General features: G+C 36.6%; 1 protein-coding gene across 1 annotated transcript; it reads left to right on the top strand.

Moving 5' to 3' along the window:
• The first annotated feature begins 421 nt into the window (after positions 1-421).
• On the top strand, positions 422-27510 carry LOC127967986 (oocyte zinc finger protein XlCOF20-like). Its single transcript, XM_052568769.1, has 2 exons — positions 422-742; positions 21330-27510. The coding sequence occupies exons 1-2, from the start codon at positions 658-660 to the stop codon at positions 22592-22594; spliced, it is 1350 nt and encodes a 449-aa protein (XP_052424729.1). The 5' UTR covers positions 422-657; the 3' UTR covers positions 22595-27510.

Here is a 27510-nt window from a genome sequence, read left to right on the forward strand (position 1 = left end):
GTGATTCGGCTGAAGAAAGGTTTGTGATGTTAATAGTTTAAAGTGTTTCAATCGACTAAACTCATTTAGAGTCGTATATTATTACACTGTGAAAACAAGTCTGAACCCGTGTCACATTGTAATGCTTTAACTAGTGTTATTAATGATGGTTAATGCTTGTAAAGTGCTCCCGAACAGAAGTAAGAGTGCGTCTCATTTCGCTCCCTATATAGTGAATCAGTTCATTTTAAACAAGACCTCGGTTACTGGTTAGTAGTGTTGGAGAAAACCGTAATGAATCAATTGAATCGCAAAATGATTCAGTGTTCTGACGTCATCTGCTGTTTAAAACAGAGTAAATGCGACGAAAACAAACCCAAACCTGTTTAATGATAACTTTTACTAACCAACTGCAAATGTTTTCCTGAAAGAGAAATCTATTACATATAATCTACACATCATTCAATACTAAATATACATCTTAATACACATGTAAACCAAATTCTGTCCTTTTATTAATTTGATTGCTAATGTTGTTTTTAATGTCATACATTTTAAGTCCATGAACTCTGACTCCCTTAGCAGTGTGCTGACTACTGAACTAGAGCTGATTATTTCTGTTAATTATTCTCATCTTAATCACAGATAAACTGAGGTCCATGTGAAACTTTTATAAAGATGGAGTTTATTAAAGAGGAGAGTGAAGAAATGAAGATTGAAGACACATTCAGAGTCAAACATGAAGAGATTGAGGAACAAACAGGTTAGTTTTTATTCTCAAAGCTGAACTCAGTTGATCATTATTAAAATGTCCAGCTCTACAGAACGCATTAAACTCTAGTGTTGATATTTCCAGTTATTAATAAAAGTAGTCTTAATAGAAGGCTATTATATTATTAACCGAAAAACTATTTCTGTGAAAGCAACAGTTAGTTTCCTAATTGTGAAAAATGATGAGATGGTGAATCGCTCCATCAAGATCAAGATGGATGGAGATTTGTTGTTGTTTTTTGGCTTGTGACTTGATCTTTTGAATTTAATACAAAACTGCTATTACAAAACTGAACCTAGTTGAGAGGACACTGTGTTTCTAATGTTTTAGACCTAAATGTCTGTAAGAAACCAGTTCTGCTGGGTCGAAGTCTTGTGGTCCTCTAACATGATTTTTGATGAGATGTTTGATAACTGCCAGCTTAAAGATACAACTGCAATCAAAATTATTAGAGACTAATATTGTAGAAATGCAAGCTTTTCTAAGGATCTAGAATTTCATAAAATTGCATCTATAACAGTTTACTTGCATATAGGGCTGTGCGATATGCAAAAAAAAAAAAACCTATCATAATTTAATTTATCAATTTTGCGATTTCAATTTTAATCACTATTTTGACACACACAGACATGCTTTACAGTCATAAATACAATCAGTAGAAATTTGAAACATATTTCCAAAAGAAAACCAATGAGAGCTTTATCAAAAAGTTGTAACATGTCTCTAGAACAGACTCGAGTCAAAATAATCACTAAGTAAAGATGTCAAACAAAATCTAGACATATGACAAAATATTATAATAAAAAAATAAAATTAAACCTGTGTTCAGGGAGATGTTTTTTTTTTTTTTTTTTTGCCATGCATCGGTCATAAAGCTCACTGTAGCGGTGCCTCAGGTGTTATATCTTTTGAACAATATATAGATAGGGCTGTGCAAAAAATGAATGCGATTTTCATGCACATCTCATCAGTAAAGACACTCCTGTAATTAGAAGTATATCTCCAGCACTTGCAATAAGCAATACCAATAACGTGATATTTAGCCCCTAAAATGCTAATTTTACCAAGGCAACCCTGCTAAAAAACTTATATTTTAACAGGACAGGATTTGTTGTGAGAACCTGGCAACCCTGATCTGAACGCACGTGCTGGAGATATTACAGGAGCGTCTTAACTAATGAGATTTTTGCACAGCCCTACCAATATATTTATTGCCCAAGGTTCACACGTACTCCATCTGCAGTGCTTTTACAGTAAGTTATGTGTACGCGGTTCAGAAGCAGCAACGAGAGCGCATTATTGTAACGTGAAAGCACATAAAATAATGCACGAGCCCGAATCTATCCACTCGCACACAGATTTCCTTTGTTAACAAAACCAGACACGCGTGCTCAGACAATAGACTGTGTAAGGATCAGATACACACTGCCTCACAACGTGTCTCCTCTCGCTCAACCTGTGTCCTGTGCACTCACAACTCTCTCTGTGCTCATGCGCAAGATATTACATCTTTTCGCACCTTTCTATCTATAACCTTTTCTGTTCTCATCTTTTTACTGCGTGCAGTGTGACCGCTCTGATCCATTAACATGGGCTCAAAAAAATGGCTACGCATCACAGTGTGTGTGAACCTGGAGTTAGGCATATGCCCAGTCTGCTCTGTTCTCGCGCTAGGAGCGCTGCATCCTGATTGGTTCAGATAACATACTGCGGGAGGTCAGGGCCGCGGAAAATCGTGCTATAAAGCGATTTAGAAATTGTGCACACTCAAATTTTGTTGCATTAAATTTCATCTGGGCAGAATGAAAGAAAGATATCGGAAAAAACTATTTTCCATGCTAACGTAATTTCACCAGCGCACGTCCCTGTCTAAAGACAGCAAAAAGTAAGTAGCGTGTGCCTATAGCACAGGCATCATACTTCATTTAGGGGGCAGTGTTTTCCCCGTAGGCCTGTCATAGAAACAGACGAAGAAGTGTTTCAGCTATGAGAGTGACAGACGCAAGCCAAGATGGGGAAGTGTAGGTTTAATGATAACTGGCTCGATGATGAGAAATATCGCGGCTGGTTACAAAAAATGTTGGAATACGAAGTGCGGTGCAGACTTTGCAAAAAGACGATACAATTGGGAACAATGGGCTGCAGAGCCCTTGGTGCACATATGAAAGGGGAGAAGCACAAGCGCTATGCCGACAGTCAGGCAACAACTGTCCCCATTCAGTTGTTTGCAGCATCGGTATCTACTTCAAAGGCTAACGTTACACCCGCGTTGGTGTCTTTGGGTCCCAGTACAAGTAATGCCTTCGGTACATTCTCCCCAACCACTACACTGAAGGCGGAAATGCTGTGGGTTTTGCACACAATTAGCCGACATCACTCCTATACGTCCAATGAAGACGTGAGCACCGTCTTCAGGGCAATGTTCCCTGACTCGGAATGTGCAAAAACATTTAGTTGTGGCAAGGACAAATATGCACTGATTATTTGCACTGTTGCTCAAATGCAAATGTGCTTTGTTAACCTGAACAGCTTTGTCGAGTGTCCTTTTATATATATATATTTGCCGTGGAAATGGTCTTAATTTTAATTCTTGAAGGTCTTAAAAAGGTCTTAAAAGTCATTAAATTTGTTGATCAAAAATGTGCAGATACCCTGATTAATCGCACAGCCCTACTTGCATATTAAATGTGATAATGTCAATATATAATGTCATATTTTTAGTTATAGGTATTTTTAATTACACAGCTATGTAATAATTTTTCTACCCCTGATCATCGGCACTTATTTTTATGATAGGCAATAGGGATGCACCGGTTAACCGGCCATAAATCGGAACCGTTTTTTGGTCTTTTTTCCGGCCGATTTTTCCGGAAGTGCGCTCGTGTGCATTGACTACATTGTAATCGTTCGCTATGTCATTTGTGTGGAAGTATTTCGAAATCCGTTCACAGGACACGGGCAGCCGATCAGTACTGGAAGTGCAGAGCTACATGTCTGAGGCGCAGATAACAGGAAGCGAACAGCCGTTGGTGTACTGGCGCACAAATAAGAGCCCTTTCCTGCGCACTGAAGCTGCGCGAGCGTATACTGTACCGGTCCGCGCCCTGAACACGAGTAGACCATGAAGAGATGTTCAGATCAACATCTCACGTGTTGGATGAGAAACGAAACGGACTAAACTGACAAAACTGAAATGTTTTTTTTTTTTTTTTTTTTTTTTTTTTTTAGAACTTGCATACACGTTTGAAAAGCCAGAAATAAACGTCAGTTCTGCATTAGGATGATTATTTTAATTTTACCTTAAAATTACATAGACTTTGTTTGATTTAAAAATCACCTGCTGTAGCACACTGACAAAAAGTGTTTCATTCATCCAATTAAAACATATTAGGGTAAAGATACACATCTATTTTTTTTTTTACTTGAGACAATAAGTTATTTATTTTTCATTGGCTCAAGTAAAGAAATATAGATGTGAATCATTACCCCAATTTTTTTTTTTTAATTGGATGAATGAAACACTTTGCATCTTTGTTTTATTCGCACAAACATTATTTGATTTTAACATTTTGGAAAATCTATTTATATAGCATACTTTTATTTAGTCTCACTGGTAAAGACCTTTTTTTTTTGTTTAAAAGCAAATTTAAAAACTAAAATACTGAATGCTGATTAAGAAACATGTTATTGAATGTGTGTTGATTGTGTTGTAGAACTATGCAGTTATTGCCTTTAATGTCACATGGTTACACTTAATCTTTTAATTTAAGGCCAGTTCTTTGTAGTTTCAACCCAATTCAAAAACAAAAGCTAAATGTTGATGTCTGTACCATCTGTGTTTGTATTGAATGTAGGCTACTATACTGTGCAGTTACTGCTGTTAATTTCAGATGATTACAGTTATTGTTTTCAATAGCCAAAAGCAAGTTTGGCCTATTAAATACCAAATATCTTGTTTATGCACACTTTCCTTCTTTCTTGTTTGTTGCTTAAAAGATTAAAAAAAAAAATCGGAAATCGGTATCGGAATTGGCCAGTTTGCTTGTAAAAAAATCGGTATCAGAATCGGCCATGAAAAATCATGATCGGTGCATCCCTAATAGGGAACAGATTTTAGAAACTATTAAAAACAGAATTAGCTCTTTTAATAGGGCCCTATTGTAACAATTTAAATGCAAAGTGTAAAGTGCACGGCACAGGTGCACTCAGGGCGTTTCCAAATCCACTTTTGCTATTTTAACGACGGAAAAATGGTTTGTGCGCTGGGGTGCATTTTTGGAATGGGTTTTCTCTATTTTCTATAAATAAGTAATGGTCGTAATGTTTACATGGTGGAAAAGCTGAATGCTTCTAATCTAAGAAACCTATCTGCTTGTTTGCTAAATTAAAGCGTGTGAGCAGATCATCTACAGGACAAGCAGGAATCCACCAAAGCTCCCCGTGATGAGTCTTTTAATTTGTGTGTGTGTTGGCACAATTGTTCAATTAATTTGCCAATTTCATTCATCTTATAAGTAGTAATAGGTTGAATTGAAAAACAGGGTCTGACTGTATTGTATATTGTTATTGAAATTTTATAATGTTTCACTTGATTATACATTTAGTCAGGATTTAAAGTTTGGAAAAAGTCTAACTAGTAAAATGTTTTACACGTTATGTGAAAACTAATACAAGTATATAAATAAATAAAGAGACTTACTCATGTTTATGATCTCTGCTGAATAAAGTGCTTCATTCTTTTTTTCTGAGGAAATCCAAATCCTCAACCACATCACATCTTTTTTGGGGTGATTTATGTCTTATTCCTCTCATCCCGAAACAAACAGTAAAATAAAAAAACTTGAACAGTCTGGCTGCTTTTTCTTCTGTATGGGCGTATTCAAGCCGCGCGTTTCAGTTTGAATCTGAATAGCGCGGGGGCGTGGTCACATTAGAAGATAATGAAGGGAGACGTGAAAAACAGACATCGCGTTGTTTTCCTATGGATTACTTTAACACAGGATATTTGTTTTCGGTGGCACTTGTTTAGTTTAAAAGTAGACATCTCTCATGTCTCTTCGTTGAGTATTCACTGAGTTACAGTTCATTTTAATGACGCGTGTCTAAATGAAGCTCAGCGCAGACTAAGGCTGCAGACAGCACACCTTGTTTGTTATCTTTATTTTATAAATGCACAAAGTTCTGTTGTTATTATGTCTGTATCCAAAAAAAAATTAGACCCTTTACAGATTTAATTGATCTAAAGTCCCGGCCCTAAAAAAAAATTGTGTAATTTAAGTTCTTTTCGTGGTTATCAGGAGAAAATGACTCATAACGCGTATCCGCGCTAATCGACTCGGGGTTAAGAGGGTTAAACTCAACCTTGTGAAGACAGAATGAGTTGTGGTCTTTGCCAACCCAGCACTTCATCACAACTTCTCTATACACAGGGTTCCCACCCTTCTTGAAAGTATTTGAAAGTGCTTGAATTTCAGACATATGGATTCAAGCCCCTTGAAAGTACTTTAAAACTAACATAGGTCCTTGAAAGTGCTTGAATTAAATTTGAAATCAGTTTTGTTTGTGCTATTTTTTAAATTGTCCAATATGTGCTTCTGTCAAAAACAGAACTAAACAGGGGAGGTTATCTGTTTAATCTCTGACGCGATCGTGCGCAGCACCACAAAGTTGATTCTGTGCTTGCTTGATCTAATATTATATTATTATTTTTTTTAGGGCCGGGACTTTAACGCGTTAATTGAGATTAATTAATTAGACAAAAAATAACGCATTAACTAAGATTAATTAATTACAGAAAAAAATTCCCGCATTTTTAATAACTTATTTTTGCACCGCGGAACGTTTCTCACTGGATGAGTTTCGGCGGACCGACATAGTTGCCATGTCCGCTTATAATACGCGACTTTGTGCTTTTTTTTTTTTTTTTTTGTAAGTCGCGTTAAAACAGCTGGGCTCATTAAAGAATATATGGTTGCTTGTTAGGAAAATCTGACAAGCAACTTCGTTTTCTTTACATCTATGGTGTACATTGATACTGATACATTGATTAACACTGTCTGCTTACAGATATAGCCAAATCAGTGCAATCATATAAGTGCTGTGGCGTAACATTCGTCAAAACATTCCGCTGAATCCGCCCCCTTATCCCCCTCATTGGAGTAAAATCACTTTCAACGTGCAGGCGGCGCGCTCTATGATCTACAGAAATACACGTATTTCAGTTTCTACAAACAATGCCTCCAACGAAGTGGAGAATTTTATTTTATTAAGCTAAATATGTTACAGCTCCTCTTAATGCTCTTGTTTTTCCCTTCTTGTCTTTTTGTCCTTTTCCTTCTCTCCAATCCGATTCAGCCTCACAGGTGATCGGAGATGAGGAAAGTGCGTTCTCTCCGCTTTGTTGCAGTTCCCTGATTTTTTTTTATTTATCCTTTTTTTCCTAATCAGTTTTTCCTTTTCTAATAAAGCAGTGGTTTTAGTTTAAAATGTTGCAGGCTCATTTATTGTTAATAAATTATGATGCAGAAAATAAATAATCAAATAATATTGGGCTTGTTTTTGAAGATCCATTTGCTTTGCTTATTTGTCTCGCGAGAGTTGGCAACTGTGCGGACCGATTATACTGGAGCACCAACTAGCGTTCGCATATCACCGCAGCACATGGAGCCTCAAGTATCACCTCAACGCAAAACATATAGCAGCTAGCGTGGACTTTACACTTTATGTTGAACTGTGTATTATTTTGTTGGTGCAACAGTTTATGTTGAACTCTTTATTGTTTTGGCCAAGGTTATTGAGAGTTGGACTTAGTATGTTATGGCCTCTGAAGCAACAGAGAGATGTTTTCTAATAGTCAGGGTTTCCAATGTTCTGAATGTAATTGACAGTATTGTGTTTTAGTTAAAAAAAAACACTTTACAGAAGGTTCCAGCACCTATAAGCTTCCTGAATTTCTGAAATTTACTATTTCTAAATATGCTATTGCTACACTTCATGGCAAAAATTGCACTGGTCTGCTAGACTTGGTTGAACAAAAATAAACAATATTTTGTTGCTTATGTATTCAGTCATTATTCAATGGTATACTATAAATACATGTGAACAAAAAAATACTTCTCACTGTTCTCAGGTCAAATATTTATATGCGATTAAAATGCGATTAATTTAGATTAATTAATTACAAAGCCTCTAATTAATTAGATTATTTTTTTTAATCGAGTCCCGGCCCTAGTTTTTTTAAATGTTGTAAATTTAAGTAGCAAATGAGAATAGCTAAAAAAAATCAATGCATATATTTTGAGACAATAGGTCTTCTTTATGATTTTCATATGATAATTAAAGCAACGGTTTTTAAATAACGAAAGAATATGTCAATTTATGGTATTTGGTGTAAAATGCGCCCCCGCTGTAGCGACTAAAGGCTCCATGATTAACGTGATAATTAATAGACTGCTGATTTTTCCATTTGCTGACATGAGATGGTTAGATTCAGTTGCTTAATACCATATTATGTTGGGTGTCCTTGGAGATAATCACCATGTTTAGAATGAAACCATCATATTTAAAAACATGATATTAATAATGTGTACGCGCCGCGCGCTTCACATGGATGATTATATATCTATAGCATGTGGGCGTGGTCGCGTAAGAGTTGGTGAAGGGAGACGTAAAAGACTGGAGATCGTGTTGGTTTCATATGGATTACTTTATTACTTAATATTTGTTGTCAATAAGACTTGCTTAGTTTAAAAGTATTTCTCTAGAAATATCTCTCATATCTCCTTGTGGAGTATTTGTTGAGTTTCAGTTCATTTTAATGATGCATTTCTAAATGAAGATCACGCAGACCAAGGCTGCAGACAGCACACTATGTTTGTTTTCTTTATTTTATAAATGCACAAAGTTTTCTTATGTGTGTATACAAATAAAAGTAGACCCTTTACAGATTCCATTGATGTATTGCTCTTACCTGTACGATCAAAACTGAAAGTGCAATTTAAGTTATTTTTGGCGATATGCCACAAAACGCTTAAATGCATAGACTGAACAAAAAAATATTTTTATTTTTAAAATGTGCAGAAAATAGTACAAACTCTGCTAAAGTGATTGTTTTGAACAAGTATTAACTTAAACATTAAATAAATAAATAAATAAATGAATTTTTAGGGTTAGTTCTCCCAAAAATTATTTGTGACATTGACATTACATTTAGCTGACGCTTTTATCCAAAGCGACTTACAATTGCTGTATATATGTCAGAGGTCACACGCCTCTGGAGCCCGGGTCTCTCACACCAAAGGCATGTGTCTTATCCACTGTGCCAACACCACCCCATTATGTCATTAATAACTCACCCTCATGTCGTTCCAAACCCGTAAGACCTCCTTTTATCTTGGGAACACAGTTTAAGATATTTTAGATTTAGTCCGAGAGCTCTCAGTCCCTCCATTAAAGCTGTGTGTACGGTCTACTGTCCATGTCCAGAAGGTAAGAAAAACATCATCAAAGTAGTCCATGTGACATCAGAGGGTCCGTTAGAATATTCTGAAGCATCGAAAATACATTTTGGTCCAAAAATAGCACAAACTATGACTTTATTCAGCATTGTCTTCTCTTCCGTGTCTGTTGTGAGAGAGTTCAAAACAAAGCAGTTTGTGATATCCGGTTCGCGAACGAATCATTCGATGTAACCGGATCTTCTTGAAACAGTTCACCAAATCGAACTGAATCGTTTTAAACAGTTTGCGTCTCCAATACGCATTAATCCACAAATGACTTAAGCTGTTAACTTTTTTAATGTGGCTGATACTCCCTCTGAGTTAAAGCAAACCAATATCCCGGAGTAATGAAGAGAGTGAAGAGAGAACTGAAGATGAACACCGAGCCGAGCCAGATAATGAACGAAAGATTGATTCGTTCTCTAGTCAAAATCCGGTTGCATCGGGTTTCAGATCACCAGTATTGATTGGAAGTTCGGTTCTTTTCCGCGAACTGGTTCTTCCGGACAGTTCGATTCAATAAACCGGTTGAAGAAAACGGTTCACCGTTTCTTTTGCGCTCGAAGTAATGACGTCATTTGCGATGATTGCCCTTGATTCAAACCTTCGGTTTACCTGGGCTCATAACATTAGCACAGAATCAGTTCAGAATCAATCACCAAAAGAATCAGTTCAGTTCAGACGCTCTGTGTGTCGGTTTGCTTCACGCTAAATGACACATGCGCAGTATCATCAGCTCTTCGGTTCACGAATCGGACGCGCCTGACAGAAACGGTTCTTGACTCGACAACGAGTCAGTCTATTGTTCGTTATCTGGCTCGGCTCGGTGTTCATCTTCAGTTCTCTCTTCACAGCAGTTCAGTCAGTGTACTGTTTTAGTACATGAATTACTCCGGGATATTGGTTTGTTTTAACTCAGGGGGAGTGTCAGCCACATTAAAAAAGTTAACAGCTAAAGTCATTTGTGGATTAATACTTATTGGAGACGTGAACCGGTTTAAACGATTAAATTTGATTTGGTGAACTGGTTCAATCTAATCATTAGTTCACGAACCGGACATCACTGGACAGTAAACACAGTTTCAACGGAGGGACTGAGAGTTCTCGGACTAAATCTAAAATATCTTAAACTGTGCAGAAGATGAACGGAGGTGTCACGGGTTTGGAATGACATGAGGGTGAGTCATTAATGACATAATTTTCATTTTTGGGTGAACTAAACCTTTAAGTATTACCTATGGGGCTGTGTGGGCCTTTTACCCCATGCTGGGGTGCCTCTTCCCCCATGTGTGGGGTAAAAGGCCCCTCTTGCCACCACATTCATTTATAGGATTTTTAAACAAAACAAATAACTTGAATTAATAATTTTTTACACTAAATCAGTTGCTCCGATAATAGTCAATACAAAAATATTTTTGTATGTATTATTTTGTATGTATTATTTTGTAATATAACATATTTTAGGTGCAGTGAATAGCGCAGTTTTTCTTAAGGTGTGTCTTTAGCCCCGTTGTACCCTACCTCCTGCGTTCCTGTAATGTGTGTCCTGCTCCTGTATATGTCATATAATTTTCATTTCTATCCACGAGATTTGCGTCCAGCGGGAACCCAGTTCCAAAGTCTAGTGCATTAACCTATGGAGAAGCAGTGATAATCAGGCTATCAGTCTCAATGCCGGGAAAGTGCAAATTCAATGGGATTTACAATAAAAAGTAATTTTATTACAATTAAAAAATAATTTTAACACGTCTCCAGAGGCATAGATTATGCAGGGGACATGTCCCCCCACTTTATATCACAGAAATTTGTCTCCTGCACTTTTTCGGTCAAGTGTGTTCGAATAGAGGTTTTCAAGAGCTGGTGTGAATAAATATAGATTTAAACTCAGAGACAGGACCGTCTGCGCATGACATGATATTTCATTCGGACCCAGAAGGCGAGATGAACATCAAGGAGCGCTAAACTCTCATGAAGTGTGTGTTTCATTCACACTCGAAGACGGAGGGTGCTCTTGCTCAGAAAGTCATACCAGGAAACTCCTAATATGGACAAAAGCATCCAGCTATTGCTGTATGAAAACAGTTGTTTTCACAGAAAAACAGACACTTTTGGAAACACGAACACAATTGCCACAATATATGTTTTTTCAAGTCATCTCCAGCAGGTGATAAATAAAGTATATGAACAATGCAGTACTAATTGCATTTATTACAGTATATAATCTCTTCTGTTCACCAGGCCTGCATTTATTTGATCCAAAGTACAGTAAAACTACAATTTAGAAAAATTTTACTAGCCTATTTAAAATAACTTTTCTATTTGAATATATTTCTAAATGTAATTTGAGATTTTAAAGTTGAATTTTTAGCATCAGTACTCCAGTCACATGATCCTTCAGAAATAATTCTGATATTCTGATTTGCTGCTAAAAACATAAATGCTGAATTTTGGATCCTTCTATTCATCAAAGAATACTGAAAAATGTACTCATCTGTTTTAAAATATTGATCATCAGCAAATCATCATATTAGACTGATTTCTGAAGGATGAGACACTGAAGACTGGAGTAATGATGCTGAAAATTCAGCTTTGATCACAGGAATAAATTACAATTTACAATAAGTTCAAATAAAAAAAAGTTATTTTAAATAGTAAAAATATTTCACAATTGCTTTTGCTGTACTTTGATCAAATAAATGCAGCCTTGTTGAGCAGAAGAGACTTCTTTCAAAACATTAAAAATGTTATTAAAAAACTGTAGACTGGTAGGCTATATTGATTACAGAAATGTTACATTGTAATGTTTTATATTATATTGCAATGTTATGTGTGTGTGTGTGTGTGTGTGTATATATATATATATATATATATATATATATATAAATATATATAAATATATATATATATATGTTTGTGTATAAATGTATATATGTGTGTGTGTGTGTGTGTGTGTGTGTGATTTCTGTCCCCCTCACTTCTGAAAAGATGGCTATGCCCCTGCACGTCTCTATTGATGAATGTGCAAATGTGCAAATGTTAACAGGTTTTACTGTTATTAAAACATTTAACAACTTTTTATTTAAAAAAAGCTGAGACAAATTATTTCTTAATTTAAAAACTCTTTAAAAACCAGTGTAATGCATTTTTTTTATCAATATTTCAGAAACTGCATTTGAATATTACAAGTATTGAATTTAATGGATTTCAAGTCCTTTAAACACGACTGTCTAAAACGGTTTAATTTTATAAAACCTACACATTCAAAACATCATTATTACTCTGACATTTCTTTATGTAAATATTAAGTTCAAGTGAAATGGTAAGTACAGTAAGGACTTTCTTGATGTGCTGGGGTTGTGAATTTCAAAGGTGATTGATTTAAAAAAAAATGGTGCTTTAAAAAGTCCTTGAAAGTCCTTGAATCTGGTATTCATGAAAGAGTGGGAACCCTGTATACAGCTAGGATCGTCCACCATTGCTCCTTCTAGGACAGACAGGAACCTTAGAGTTGTGACTGATCATCAACTAAGCTTCACAGATCATATTACTACAACGGCTGGGTCCTGCAGATTTGCTTTATACAACATTAGGAAGATTAGACCCTTCCTATCAGAGCAGCCCACACAGCTCGTGTTTTCTCCAGACTGGACTATTGTATTTCTCTCTTAGCAGGCCTTCCGGCATGTACTATTGAGACTCTGCAACTGATCCAGGATGCTGCGGCAAAAGTAGTCTTCAATGAGCTTTTTTAAGGCTTGTTACAGCACTTGAATACTGTTACCCTTATATAGGTCTGAATTGCTTCTATTTGCTATTTTCATTTGTATGTTTTTTTTAAATGTAATGTAAATGTAACTATCTTCTAAACTAAAAAGAAAAATGTGTGATCTTTGGCGTATGCGACGCCATGAACTAAATTACTCTAATTTAAAAACAAAATTACTAGGGTTGTGAAATACTCCAAAACTAATCTAACAACAAGAACACCAATCTAATCCAAAATCAAAGCAAACAGCAATGTAATAAATCAGATCAGAATTTATCTGAAATAAAAATCTTTTGTAACATTATATGCAATACCATTAAAAGGCTTGTCAATATAATTTTTATTTTAATTTTTTTATTGGGGTCGGGGGTTATTGTAGAAATTAATACTTCTATTTAGCAAGGATGCTTTAAATTGACAGACATTTATAATGCTGCAAGAGATTTAGATTTCAGATAAATTCTGATCTTCTGAACTGATTTGCTGCTTATGATTATTATCATTATTATTATAATTGAAACAGCTGAATATATTTTTTTCAGGTGTCTTTGATGAATAGAACATCAAAGACACCTGAACAAATTATATTCAGCTGTTTCAATAATAATTATAATGATAATAATTATGTTTTTTGGAGCAGCAAATCACTATATTAGAATGAAATGATTTCTGAAAGATCATGTGACTGGAGTAATGATGCTAAAAATTCAGCCTTCACAGGAATAAATTACATTTTAAAATATATTAAAATAAAAAAGTTTTTTAAAATAAATAGTTACTGTTTTTTTGCTGTACTTTGGATCAAATACATGCAGGCTTGATGAGCAGAAGATACTTTTTTAAAGACAATGTTACTGTTCAAACATGTTTGAGTGGCAGTGTATATTGTGAATAAAATGGTTTATGAAAACATCTAATCACTTAACTTGATTTTGTCTCTTATCCTTGTTACACACTTACGAAAGGAGATGTTATGCAGAATGATGTGTCCTTCCGTTGATTTTCATGTAGTAATTTAATGGTTTCTCTGTCATCTCATTTTGTCAAATATATCTATTTGTATAAATTAATTATATAATAATTGTATTTACATAATATTATTTCCCAAAGCTGAAATGATTAGACTATCTTTTATTTATTTATGTAAAACAGTATTTTAACTGTCTAAGATAAATCTAAGACATATAAACTAGGGCCGGGACTTTAACGCATTAATTGAGATTAATTAATTACACAAAAAATAACGCGTTAACTAAGATTAATTAATTACAGAAAAAAAATTCCCGCATTTTTAATAACTTATTTTTGCACCGGGAACGTTTCTCACTGGATGAGTTTCGGCGGACCGATTATACTGGAGCACCAACTAGCGTTCGCATATGACTGCAGCACATCGAGCCTCAAGTATCACCTCAACTCAAAACATATAGCAGCTAGCGTGGACTTTACACTTTATGTTGAACTGTGTATTATTTTGTTGGTGCAACTGGCACTTTATGTTGAACTCTTTATTGTTTTGGCCAAGGTTATTGAGAGTTGGACTTAGTATGTTATGGCCTTTGAAGCAACAGAGAGATGTTTTCTAATAGTCAGGGTTTCCAATGTTCTGAATGTAATTGACAGTATTGTGTTTTACTTAAAAAAACACTTTAAAGAAGGTTCCAGCACCTATTTCACGAGTTTCTGAAATGTACTATTTCTAAATTGTTTCTAAATATGCTATTGCTACACTTAATGGCAAAAATTGCACTGGTCTGCTAGACTTTGTTGAACAAAAATAAACAATATTTTGTTGCTTAAGCTTATGTATTCAGTCATTATTCAATGGTATACTATAAATCCATGTGAAAAAAATTACTTCTCACTGTTCTCAGGTCAAATATTTATATGCGATTAATTTCGATTAATTAATTACAAAGCCTCTTATTAATTAGATTAATTTTTTTTAATCGAGTCCCGGCCCTAATATAAACTAATCTAACACATAAGCACACACACACTCACACATTCACACAAGTTGCAGGTAGATCGAAAGTTAGGGAAAGATGAGTTTAAGAGAATGGAAATGTGGAATCCCAAGTTAACAGCAATACGTTAAATTGCATAGACATGAACAGCCATCAATCACTTAATTAACACTCGCATTGAGTTCCTCAATGAGGTAAAAATTATATTAGATACACCAGTACAAATGTCTGAAAGTACATTGCCTGTGCAAAGGTGTCCCTTTGTTGTCGTTGAAAGGGGGTTTACGATGTCGCTGATTGGCTGGAAGTTCAGTAGTCGCTGAAGTGACGTCTTGGGAAGACCGTGGTTGGGTGTTGGCTGAAGATGCAGAGTTGTGTGGCTGGTTGAAGTTGAACTCGGTTACAAAACTTAACTCAGAACACAAAACTCTCAAATGGAAAAGAAAAGAAGTAAAGTTTGACGAGACTAGGTGGTGTTTCTTCGCATTGTGGCTAAGTAGCAGCAGGCGTGCAGGCCGAAGCACGCTGGAACCGCGCTCAAAGAACAGTGATGACAAACATCATGGCTAAAAGCTAGAGCTAAGAAGCAAAAGCTAAAAGCAAACTAAAAGCAGGCATGACTAATAGCAGAAGCTAAACGCATAGCTAAAAACTAAATGCAAGATTTTATGGTGTCCTAAGTATTTAAACTGGCCTGTTGGCCACACCTCAAATGTTGTCTTGACCAATCAGATATTGTCTTGGCTCGGGGGTATCATAAATCATATGTTATCTTATCAAGCACATGGTCCGAATTTTCCCGCTCTTGCAGGGTCTAATTTTGGACATGATTCCTAACAAGAATATGATACATTTGACAAATAACTGATGGTCATGACTGTTTCAAGCAAGCAGATTCAATCACACACCTACCAAACAGGATTATGAATCTTTAAGCTATCCCATAGTTATTAAAAGACATACACAATAAGTGATTATAACATGATCGTCAAATGTGTGGATTACATATAAATGAATATGGAGTGAAGCGATAGACTGATATTCATTTATAAGTCCATATATATGTAGAAAAGACAGTTTCTGTGTCATTATCTTTTGACCAAGATTTCTGTGGAGACCAGAGGTTCAAAGGCCCTCCCCTAGAAATTTCAGTCTGGTTCTGCTAGGTGGGGGAAGTCAAAGGATCTTGTCTAGTACTCTCATGGGTTTGCACGTGATGTCCTGCGTTGCCTATCAATTGCGAACAACAAATTTGACAATCTCTTCTCTGAATTAAAATTGTCAATAATTGTTCTAGTGGTGTTAATGTTGAAAGCTGTTCTGTGAAAGCGTTGGTTGGTTATCTTGCTTGGGACTTTTGGCACAGAATGTTTTATGACTTCCTGTTGCCTTACTGAGGAATTTGGCTCATGTTTCAACCACAGCCCTGATCGACTCTTTAATCGTCTGGTTCGAGTCAGATCGGCTACAATCGTTAGAATAATTGTTTGTTGCAGCCCTAATTTTTAAGTACTTAAAGCAGAACCAATAAGTGAGCTCTTGATAATTGTTGTGACACAGCTCTCGGTAAATTAACATTACTTTTTGTTTGGTGTCTATCTGTTAGAAGCCAAGTAATCTCATATTACATTAAGTTATCGACCTTGCAGATGCCATAATCACACACAAACACTCACTCTCTTTTTTTTATGGTGGGCGTTTACACAGTTGGTTAGAGCAGAGCTGATTGGGGAGAACGGAGGTGCATTCACTCACTCTATTGGTTAGTAAGACTGTCACTCAAGGGTGACAGCTCTGGAACAGAGTAATATCATGTCGCAGGCTTAACGATTAGCAAAATCACAATGTCTCAGATCGCGACTGTGATTTGATTAATTGGTGAAGTGAGGATCATCATAAGACCTTTGTGATGTTAAATTGTGAAGATTTTGAGTTTTTCATCAAGGGGTGTCTCTCTGGCGGCCTCACAAATTTTGTTGTTTTGTTGTGAAACAGGAAGTTGCTGTAACTCAGGCAAGCAATGTTTAATCTGCCCCAAACTTCACATGTTTGACAAGAGTCATGTCCTGAACACATCAACATAACCCGTATTCGGTTATAGCTATAGTGCCACCTACTGGCAACAAGAAGTGACATGGTTAACACTGTTTTGGACTCCTAGGAACATATTAAAAAGTGTCAGCAAGTGCTAAATAGGCTGGCAACATGCTAGAAACATAATAAAACATGCTAGCAACACTTAGCTAAGTGCTAAAGCATGCTACTAATGCAGTGATAAAGAAAGTTGCTGTATCTAAGGCAAGCAATGTCCAATCTGCCCTAAGCTTCACATATTTGACAAGAGTCCTGTCCTGAACACATCATCATGCCCAAATTCAGTTATAGTCATAGCGCCACCTGCTGGTAACAGGAAGTGACATGGTTTACATTTATGGACTTCTAGCAACATAATAAAAAGCATCAACAAGTGTGTAATAGGCTGGCAACATTTTAGAAGTATGCTAAAAGCTAGCAACACTTAACTAAGTGTTAAAACATGCTATTAATGCAGTGAAACTAGAACATTACTATAACTTGTCCATACAATGTCCAATCTGCCTCAAACGTTTGATTAGAGTCCTGGCCTGAAAACATCTAAAGGCTAATATTAAATTATAGCGCCACCTGCTGGCAACAGGAAATGTTGTTATTTTAAATAACCTAATCCTCAGGTCATTTGACTTAATGCTTGGTGATTAAATATGCTTTAAGGATTCAAGTGTGCAGACAGTTTATTATTTGAGATTTTCAGTCTTGTTTGTCTGGCACCTTGGTGATCGTGAGTGCGGTGTAACTCCTCCTATATAACTTAAAATTATAACATAAACTTATAACATGTATAACATAAAATTTCTGATCTGCCCTAAACTTCACGTTTGATAAGATTCCTGGGCCTGTACTCATAAAGATTCTAAGAATCCTCTCAGAAAACTCTTAATTTAGTTTAAAACCTTTTACGTTGGAGTCTTAGCTTAAGAGCGATTAGGGATCGATCTGAGAGCAACTCTGAGTAAGGAGAAGACAAAAACTTTCATCTTAGTGAGAACGCGGGGTTGACCCCGTTGCTATGTATGATACAATCTTTTGAAGACTGTGATTGGTTGGTTGTCCAACCAATGAAAAAAATTTATTTTAAGTATAGTGTCTATTCTAATTCTCACTTTGAATTTACATGCGTAATTTATCCTATTTGACCGTTCTCTCTCTCTCACACACACACACACATTATATGTGTGTATATCCTTTTTTTATTTACCATGCTTTTAATTTCCTATAAGATATTTGATTGGCTTAGAATGATAAAAATTGCTCGACTCTTTCCAATTACAGTGATTGCTGTCCTATTTAAGTGGCGGTTTGAATGTTGGTTTTAATGTATCAAACATGGAATCAAAACCAAGAAGGGCGAGAAAACCAAACTGGACAGAGGAACAGTGTTTACTGTTAGCCCAGTTAGTGGATGAACACAAGGCCATTCGTAAAGGAAAATTCGGACCAGGTGTCACAGCAAGGGACAAGAAGCAGACATGGGAGCGTATAGCACAAACTATTAACGGTTCATTCCCTCTGCTTGTGCGCACCTATAAATTTGCTATAGTGTTGCACGGTGCACCGATGCTTCAAAAGTATCGTCATACGTCACGATACCTAAATTTATTAGTATTGATACTTCAAAGAATGACTGAGTTCCAGATTTGAAAGAGACGTATTTCATGTTGGTGAAATGCACGCTTCCAGTGCCTCCCTATGGACGTCTGTGTTTTCTTTTCACGCAAGCAGCAAAAAAGCACTACAGCGAGATGTCTGCATTAATGGCTTTACAAAACTGATTTGACTTTACTAAAATGTGTGCATAATCACATTAAATAGTTTAGATAAGTTGTTCAGATGAACAAAGCACGAGATTTTTTTGCATAATTAACATTTTAATTGTTTGGTCAGACAGTTCATATATAATATTCACATTAATCGGGGATTAAACATGGAGTTATGTTCTGTATGCTAAATATGAAAATGAAAAAAGCGTATCTGCACAGCACCTATAACTTGCTTTGTATCTGCTGATTGCTGATCGAGATTTACATGCTTGGCTCACTCATTTCATTCATAAACGAGATGTATCAGATCATTCAGCTCGTTCACGAATGAGAAGGTCCCTCGATCTCGTTCAGTGAAGGGCAGATTCGTTCACTACATTCAACAAATCACATGCTCCGTCACATCTTGAGTAACTCTTTGACAGTATGAAGCAGTTCACAGAGCTGTCCACGAGCTGCGCATGCGCTGCTAATAGCGCCGAGCTCGCGCGCTGCTGTGGAGGGAGGAACTTTTACTGTCTATGGGAACTTCAGTGAACAAGAGTCTAGTAGCAACGTATCTTCCGTGATGTCCCCGATGCGCGGGTCCGGGTGGGTAAAGAAATGTTACTTTATTTGTGGGCTGGGGCGGGCCAAATAATTTCATAAAAGCGGGACCCGCATCACTAGACTGCATCTGCGAGCACAAGTGATACTGTGGCCGCCGGTCCACGACTGGTAGAAAAAGATGACGCTCACTAAAGATGACGCTCATTAAAGCTCACTGGCTTTAGTTTTCTCCTCTGAAAGAAAAGGTTGCACAACTGACAGAATACGTTACAATATCTGAGATATTGCTGCTACATTTGATTAGCTTTTTTTTTTTTTTACTTGAATGCCATTGCTTAAATTGATATTATTTATCTTTTGACATTTAATCTTCTGAGTTCAGAATCATTGTTTAATATAATCGCTGTTCATATTTTTATTCAAAGTTCAGAATCAAGATAAATGCATTACTCTACTGTTTCTTATGATAACTGAGATAATGCTGCTAAATTTATTCTTTCTTTACCTTGAATTTCATTGCTCTATTTTATTTTTTACATTTTTATATTTCATATTTTGTTCAAATGTTTAATATATCTGCTGTTCATATGTTCATTTATTAGTGTGTTATATGATTAGAATGTTGTCCCGGTTTTAAAATAAAGCACATCAATGATATTTGAGAGTGTATTTTCCCTTTTCAGGAAAAGTATCGAAAAAGTATTGAAATCGCAATTCTTGACTAGGTATCGGTATCGAAACAATAATTTTGGTATCCTGACAACACTAGTCTGCTATATTCATAAATGCAGTTTTTGGGCCTGCAAGGTGGGAATGTCCAGTGGAAACTAAATGAACTGCGACACAATAAGATTGTGCTTTACAGAAGGTTGTGACAGACCTAAATCATCACTATTGAATTGTTGCATTTTCCCAGTTGCCAAATATTGTAATGTAGTGATTAATTTCTGGCGCTATGGCATTTCTGCGCTGTGTCGGAGATGTTAGCACGTCTCTAATAAGATCAGTCACAAACATGATCCCTGCACGATCTAATCTATAGCGTCTTATTAACTCACTGTCATCCATTGTCTGCAACACATTTCTTCTGCCTCTTCTTCTTTCTGCCATTTTCTCCTCTGCTAAAGAAACTCTTAAGCTTCTTAAAAGTCCTCTTCTGTGCTCCTAACAAGTTTGACCTTAAGATCCCTTCTGAATTACTTTTCTCTTTACTAGGATTTTTTCTTTAATTTTAAGAGTAAACGCCCACATTTCTAAGAATTTTCTTAGAATTTTTTCACTAGGAGCTAATTTTTGCATTAAGATTCTTTATGAATACGGGCCCTGGTCTCAACTGATTTTTAGGCCAATATTTATTTAGTCTTAGCATCACCTGTTGGCAACAGGAATTTACTTCTTTTACACTAACTTAAACATGCAATGTCTAATCTGACCAAAACTTTGCATGTTTGGAAAGAGTCCTGGCCTGAACACATGTACATTTACTGTTGGCAACAGGAAACGTGGCTCAAATATTTACCATTTTATAAGCATATGGCCCAATGTTCGCTGTTCTCCTATGGCAACCGGGTGGTGCTGAGCCCGGGTGCGAGGGCCCTTTCATCGCTTCTTGCAGCTTTAATTTATATTTTATCTGTATTTAATGTTCTACTGTTAGTGTTACCTGTTTACACCGAGCGTCTGATAGTAATGCAATTTAAATTCTCTGTATGTATGTACTGTACATGTGGAAGAATTGACAATAAAGCAGACTTGACATGACTTACGTTGTCTCTACATTAATTTGGAGATTCAATGTGAAGTTGTGACAATATATACAATAATTTATTTTCTGAAAATATGCAATCAATATTTTTTTTATCGATTGACAGCATTAGTCTAAATGTTTAGATGTCTGTTGTTTTGTGTAATTAAACTAGTATTTGTCTCTTTTTACCTCAGACCTGATGGCACTGAAAGAGGAGAGTCAAGGACTGAATGAAACGGAAGAGAAAGATAAAAATGAGGAACATCATGATTTCAAAACTGAAGAAAAATCAATTAGTTGTTCACAGACTGAAAAGACTCAGAAAATACAAACTAAAACCCTTAATTCCAACATAATTCATATTGGAGAGAAACCTTACACTTGCAAAATGTGTGGAAAGTGTTTTACACGGAAATATCACCTTAATGTCCACATGAGAATTCACACTGGAGAGAAACCTTACACCTGCAAAATGTGTGGAAAGTGTTTTACTCTGAAAAGTCAGCTTAATGTCCACAAGAGAATTCACAGTGAAGAGAAACCATTCATATGCCCTCAGTGTGGAAAGAGATTTAAACAGATAAATGGCCTTAATGTCCACATGAGTATTCACACTGGAGAGAAACCTTACACCTGCAAATTGTGTGGAAAGTGTTTTACACTGAAAAATAACCTTAATGTCCACATGAATATTCACACGGGAAAGAAACCTTACACCTGTGAGCTGTGTGGAAAGTGTTTTACACGAAAAGAGCACCTTAATGTTCACAAGAGAATTCACAGTGAAGAGAAACCATTCATATGCCCTCAGTGTGGAAAGAGATTTACAAAGATATATGGCCTTAATGTCCACATGAGTATTCACACTGGAGAGAAACCTTTTACCTGCAAATTGTGTGGAAAGTGTTTTACACATAAAAATAACCTTAATGTCCACATGAATATTCACACTGGAAAGAAACCTTACACCTGTGAGCTGTGTGAGAAGAGTTTCACACGAAAGGAAGATCTTGAGATTCACATGAGAATTCACAGTGAAGAGAAACCATTCATATGCCCTCAGTGTGGAAAGAGATTTACACAGAAAAATAGCCTTAAGGTCCACATGAGAATTCACACTGGAGAGAAACCTTACACTTGCAAAGTGTGTGGAAAGTGTTTTACACATAAAAATAGCCTTAATGGCCACATGAGAATTCACACTGGAGAGAAACCTTACACCTGTGAGCTGTGTGGAAAGTGTTTTACACGGAAAGATCACCTTAATGTCCACATGAGTATTCACACTGGAGAGAAACCTTACACCTGCAAATTGTGTGGAAAGTGTTTTACACAGAAAATTCACCTTAATGTCCACATGAGTATTCACACTGGAGAGAAACCTTTTATCTGCAAACTCTGTGGAAAGAATTTCTCACATAACATATACCTGAAGAATCACATGAGGATTCACAACTAGAGAGAATCCGTTCGCATGTGGTCAGTGTGGATAGAGTTTCAGATATAAAGAAAGCCTTAATAATCACATTAAGTTTCATTCAAGAGAGAACAGTTTTAAATGTCATCAGTGTGAAATGAGTTTCACAGAGAGGAAACATCTTAAGAATCATGTTAAAATTCACGTCTGAGATAAGCCTTTACTGTGCCATCTCTGTGGAAAGAGAACTTTGCTCAACAGGAGGACGCCTCGAGAAACACTTGAGAATTCGGCTGGTCTCCATGTTTGGAAACCCAGAGTCTCAGTCAAACGCAGTCAGTCCAGTATGGGATGACAACAGCAAAGAAAATACTATTTTGAAGAAAGTTTGTACACAAATTTGAGATGTGGCTAACGGAGTTTAGCAGTGTGCTACAAATGGAGAAATTCTGATGTGAAATTGTAAACCGAAGAGATTCTTACAGATATGGAAACTCTTTTAAATATCTTGAAGGTGATAACTGATTATTAATTTCAACACTCTAGACAAGGGATAGGCAATGATGGTTCTGGGTACCACTGTCCTGCAGATTTTAGGTCCAACCCTAATCAAACACACCTGAACAAGCTAATTAAAGTCTCCAAAGTTACAAGGGCTACAGGCAGGTATTGGTTTTTTCAAGGTTTGAGCTAAACTCTGTAGGACATCGTCACTCCAGGACCACGTTGCCTATCCCTGATCTGGACATATTCTCTGTGTGGTGTGAAAGACTATGTCTAGTAAGGTTATCATGCAGCTATTGAATAATTGGATAATATTTTGTACTGAAATTTTATTTTATATAGCCCCCCTCCCAATTTTAGAAAACTTTTGGGGCATCATAAAGAGGAAGATGCGACAAAGAAGACCTAAGACAGTTGACATCCAAAGCAGTTTGACCAATAACATGTAGGTATTGTTCATAATTGACCAATTGTGGGGCTGCGCGTGAGAGGGTGAGAACTACAAGGAACGATCAAAGCTGTGCCAACATGTGTTTGTTCGGTCGATTGACTTGAATCATTGCTGCACACCAATCAAAAAAAGACACCAAAGTAGGTTCGAGAGAGCAAATCGAAAGCATTAGGAGCGGTCTGCTCTGCTTTCTATAGCTCACGAATGTCACACAACTTGGATATTTTAGGCACATGTGGCGCATCTGGCCACTTTATTGAGTATAAACTGCTTACCTGTGCGCCCACTTTCCAGTGATCACTCCGGTGTATTCTCCAAGTTCCTGTTTTCCTTATCATCCAGTTGTCATCGTGTGTATAAGTGCTCCATGTGTGGTTGTAGCTCCATGTAGCTTTGCTTTTCTGTTGAATCTCCATCTTACTATCACTCTCTGTTGTCAAAAGTGATCAAATATAAACTTAATTCCAACCATATATTCGAAATTATCTATCAAACTAATCTGACCATTCGCTTTGTAGCCGATCTGACTCGAACCAGACAAATTAAAGAGTCGATCAGGACTGTGGTTGAAACACGAGCCGAATACCTCAGGAAGTCCTAAAACATTCTGTGCCACAAGTCCCAAACAAGATAACCAACCAACCAACTCTGCATCTTCAGCCAACGCCCAACCACGGGCTTCCCAAGACGTCACTTCAGCGACTACTGAACTTCCAGCCAATCAGCGACATCGGAAACCCCCTTTCAACGACAACAAAGGGACACCTTTACACAGGCTGTCTGTACTGGTGTATCTAATATAATTTTAACCTCATTGAGGAACTCAATGCGATGGTTAATTAAGTGATTGATGGTTGTTCATGTCTATGCAATTTAACGTATTGCTGTAAACTTGGGATTCCACATTTCCATTCTCTTAAACTCATCTTTCCCTAACTTTCGATTTTCCTGCAACTTGTGTGAATGTATGAGTGCGTGCGTTTATGTGTTAGATTAGTTTATGTCTTAGATTTATCTAATAAAGCCTTATTCATATTGAAAAGAGAAGTATCTTGTGTTTTGTGCTTACAAGTTAATGTCTTAAATTGCCGATCTTGTTACTGTGCTAATTGATATTGTTTTCACTATAGTTTGGATATTAATATCCAGTGCAGATTTGATGTTAAACGGCTCGTTCAGTGAATCGCAGGGCGTCTCAGTGATCAGCCATGAAACAGTGATTCTGTTCAAATTCCCTTTAAAATCTTAGCTAAATTGACCTGTTTCCCTTACAGCTTTAAATTTTACATTGCAAATGCTTTGCGCATACACCGCGTTAGCATTCGTTAGCTTGTCATTCACATTTCCACTCGCGCTTCTATTCGCATCTACTACAGTTTTCTTTTCTCTTGCCTCATTTCTTTTATCTCACACGCCATTTTTCAGAAGTTTATCAAAAAACATTGGTAAGTCAGAATCATTCTTCTTTCTCTGTTGGCAACGAGGGATTTACATGTGATAAATGCAGAGAAATAGCAAGGCTTACAGGGAAGATTTCAGAATTAGAGACATGCATCCAAACTTTAATTGAGGACAGTAAGAATGTTAGGGCTGTAGATACGGCTTTGGATGCGTCTAGCTCAGGGAGTCCTGTACATTGTTTGGTTACGAAATCAGAGCCTCTGCAGCAGGGCAACTGGGTGACAGTGAGGCAGCATAATCGTGGGTCAAAACACCACTCTTCTGTTCCGATCAAAACATTAAACAAGTTCCCTCCACTCAGTGATGCACCCACTGAGAAACCTGATGAAAGTGCTCTAGTTATTGGTGATTCTATTGTACAGAACGTGAATATAGAGACACCAGCCACCATAGTCAAATGTTTACCAGGAGCCAGAGCGCCTGACATCTTGGCAAATTTAAAAGTGCTGGCTAATGCTAAACATTAATACAGTAAGTTATTCACTAATGATGTTCGACTTTTCACCAGTCGGAGATCACTAAAAATAACATTAAACTGTTAACCTGCACCCCGACGCGGGCGTCCTCAATGCCCCTCAACTCGCAGGTGTCAGTGTTTACGAATAGATTAAATGAAATGGAACAAATTTAATCTTGACAAACTATTTATCATTATAAAGATCTAAGCCTCAAGCATCGATGACAGATCGCTGTTTTTGAATGGAAAGCTTATAAAGACTGTATTTTACTAGATTTGTGTAAGCAGTACACATCAAAACATGCACAATGGAAATGCAGTACATACCAGATTTGTCGTAATAACGAGTCAGAAACACATCCACAGCTGTAAATCCCAGTTTAGTTAGAAAGGTAAGGGTCCACTGAACGACATCTCATGGAGCACGTTTAGTCCAACGAAGCAATAACATTGTAATATGGATCATAATTCCTTTGTTTACATTTCATTTCTTCAGTGACAGAATTGTTTGCATCCGTTATGGAATAACTCATGGTCAGAAACTGCATCTTGGTAGTAAAAAAAACGGCATGGTTTTGCAGCGTACAGTGTCACAAACAGAATGAGACAATCCACTGGAAAAAAGAATGAATGAAAGATTGGCGAAATGTAGTTTATTTGAATTTTGGCGCTCCCTCGTGACGCGCTCTGACGCACCTGTCAGCTGATGGATGCAGAACTTATAGCAATCGCCTTTTTCTTTGTTTCTTTTCATTTTTAACAGTTTTTATATATGTGAAAGTGTGTTTTATGTTGAATGTGAATGTATCTGCATGATTACCATTCTTTGAGTGCAAATTAGCCCAAATCAGCTCGCTATTACTGTATGATTATGGCTATCAAAGTGAACGCGTCTATATGAATAGAGAGAGTGGATTATTTACTTTATGGCACATTTGTGTTATTACCATCTGTATAAGTGGCCATCAGCACATCAGCCCTTATTTTCATTGTAATTCATTGTAAATGCTGAATTTCTAGCAATCTCAGGATGTTCTGTAATTGGCAAATAAAGTTAAATCTTTTTTTTATTATTATTATTATTATTATTATTACTCAAATGATTCTTATTGTATTTTCTAGTGATCAAATAAATCACTTATGATTTATGATGTCTAAGTTTCTGTCTAGTGTTTTATAATTGAAAAAAACAACTATGCATTGGTATGTTTAATGACTAAATAGTTTGTAGAAGCCTTCAATACTACTGGTAAATATTTTTATATTTGGGGGGTGGGGGGTCTAGACATAGTCTCATAAAAAATATCTCATTTTTCATGCTATCTTATTCAGATTTGAAATCTAAACTCATGAGACATGTGACTTTCAACCCATTAATTTTCTAGATTGCTCCAGGTATCATTTAATTGTAACCCAGGTTAAAATCTTTTCAAAATATATATTAAATGTTTGTATATTGGTTCTGCTGTCCCCGTCCCTTTAAATTGCCTGTGTGGAGTACGTGCTCTGCGACTTCACGTAACCCCAGTCAATTGACTGAGCTTAGCCAATTACGCAATTGAGCACAGGTGTTTAATCAGACTGTGGCGTCTTCCTCATTCAGAGGCGTGGGGAAGCCGATCGACAGTTGTGGACAGAACAACTTAACTGGCTGCAGGGAATTCGTCACCGCCATCAGGTTATGTTTACATAGAGGAACTGGCCAGGCTCTCTCTCTCTCTCTCTGTCTAGAGATGAATGATGGCGAGCTGAATTACTATGGCTAGGAGCCTAACATCTGAGCAGCATCTACTGATACAGGTTGTCTGCAGCCTGTCTCCAACACACGTCTCCATAGACTAGAGCTTCAGTCCCACATGCACATCCTTTCCCTGGACAATAACCAATGGACTTATTAATATACATTCTCATAAAACTCTTGTGGGTTTGTCGTGTTAGTCTTCAAGAAACCAAACATCGCTGGGACAGTTTTATCCTTTTTTTCTTTTTGCTCTTGTGTGTGGTATTTGCTGTAATTTCTGTTGGTATATCTTGAACAATAACCTCAAAGTGCACTTGATTATAATCGGTTGAACTGCAGTCTGT

Source organism: Carassius gibelio, chromosome A4 (assembly GCF_023724105.1).
Source record: "Carassius gibelio isolate Cgi1373 ecotype wild population from Czech Republic chromosome A4, carGib1.2-hapl.c, whole genome shotgun sequence".
NCBI lineage: Eukaryota > Metazoa > Chordata > Actinopteri > Cypriniformes > Cyprinidae > Carassius > Carassius gibelio.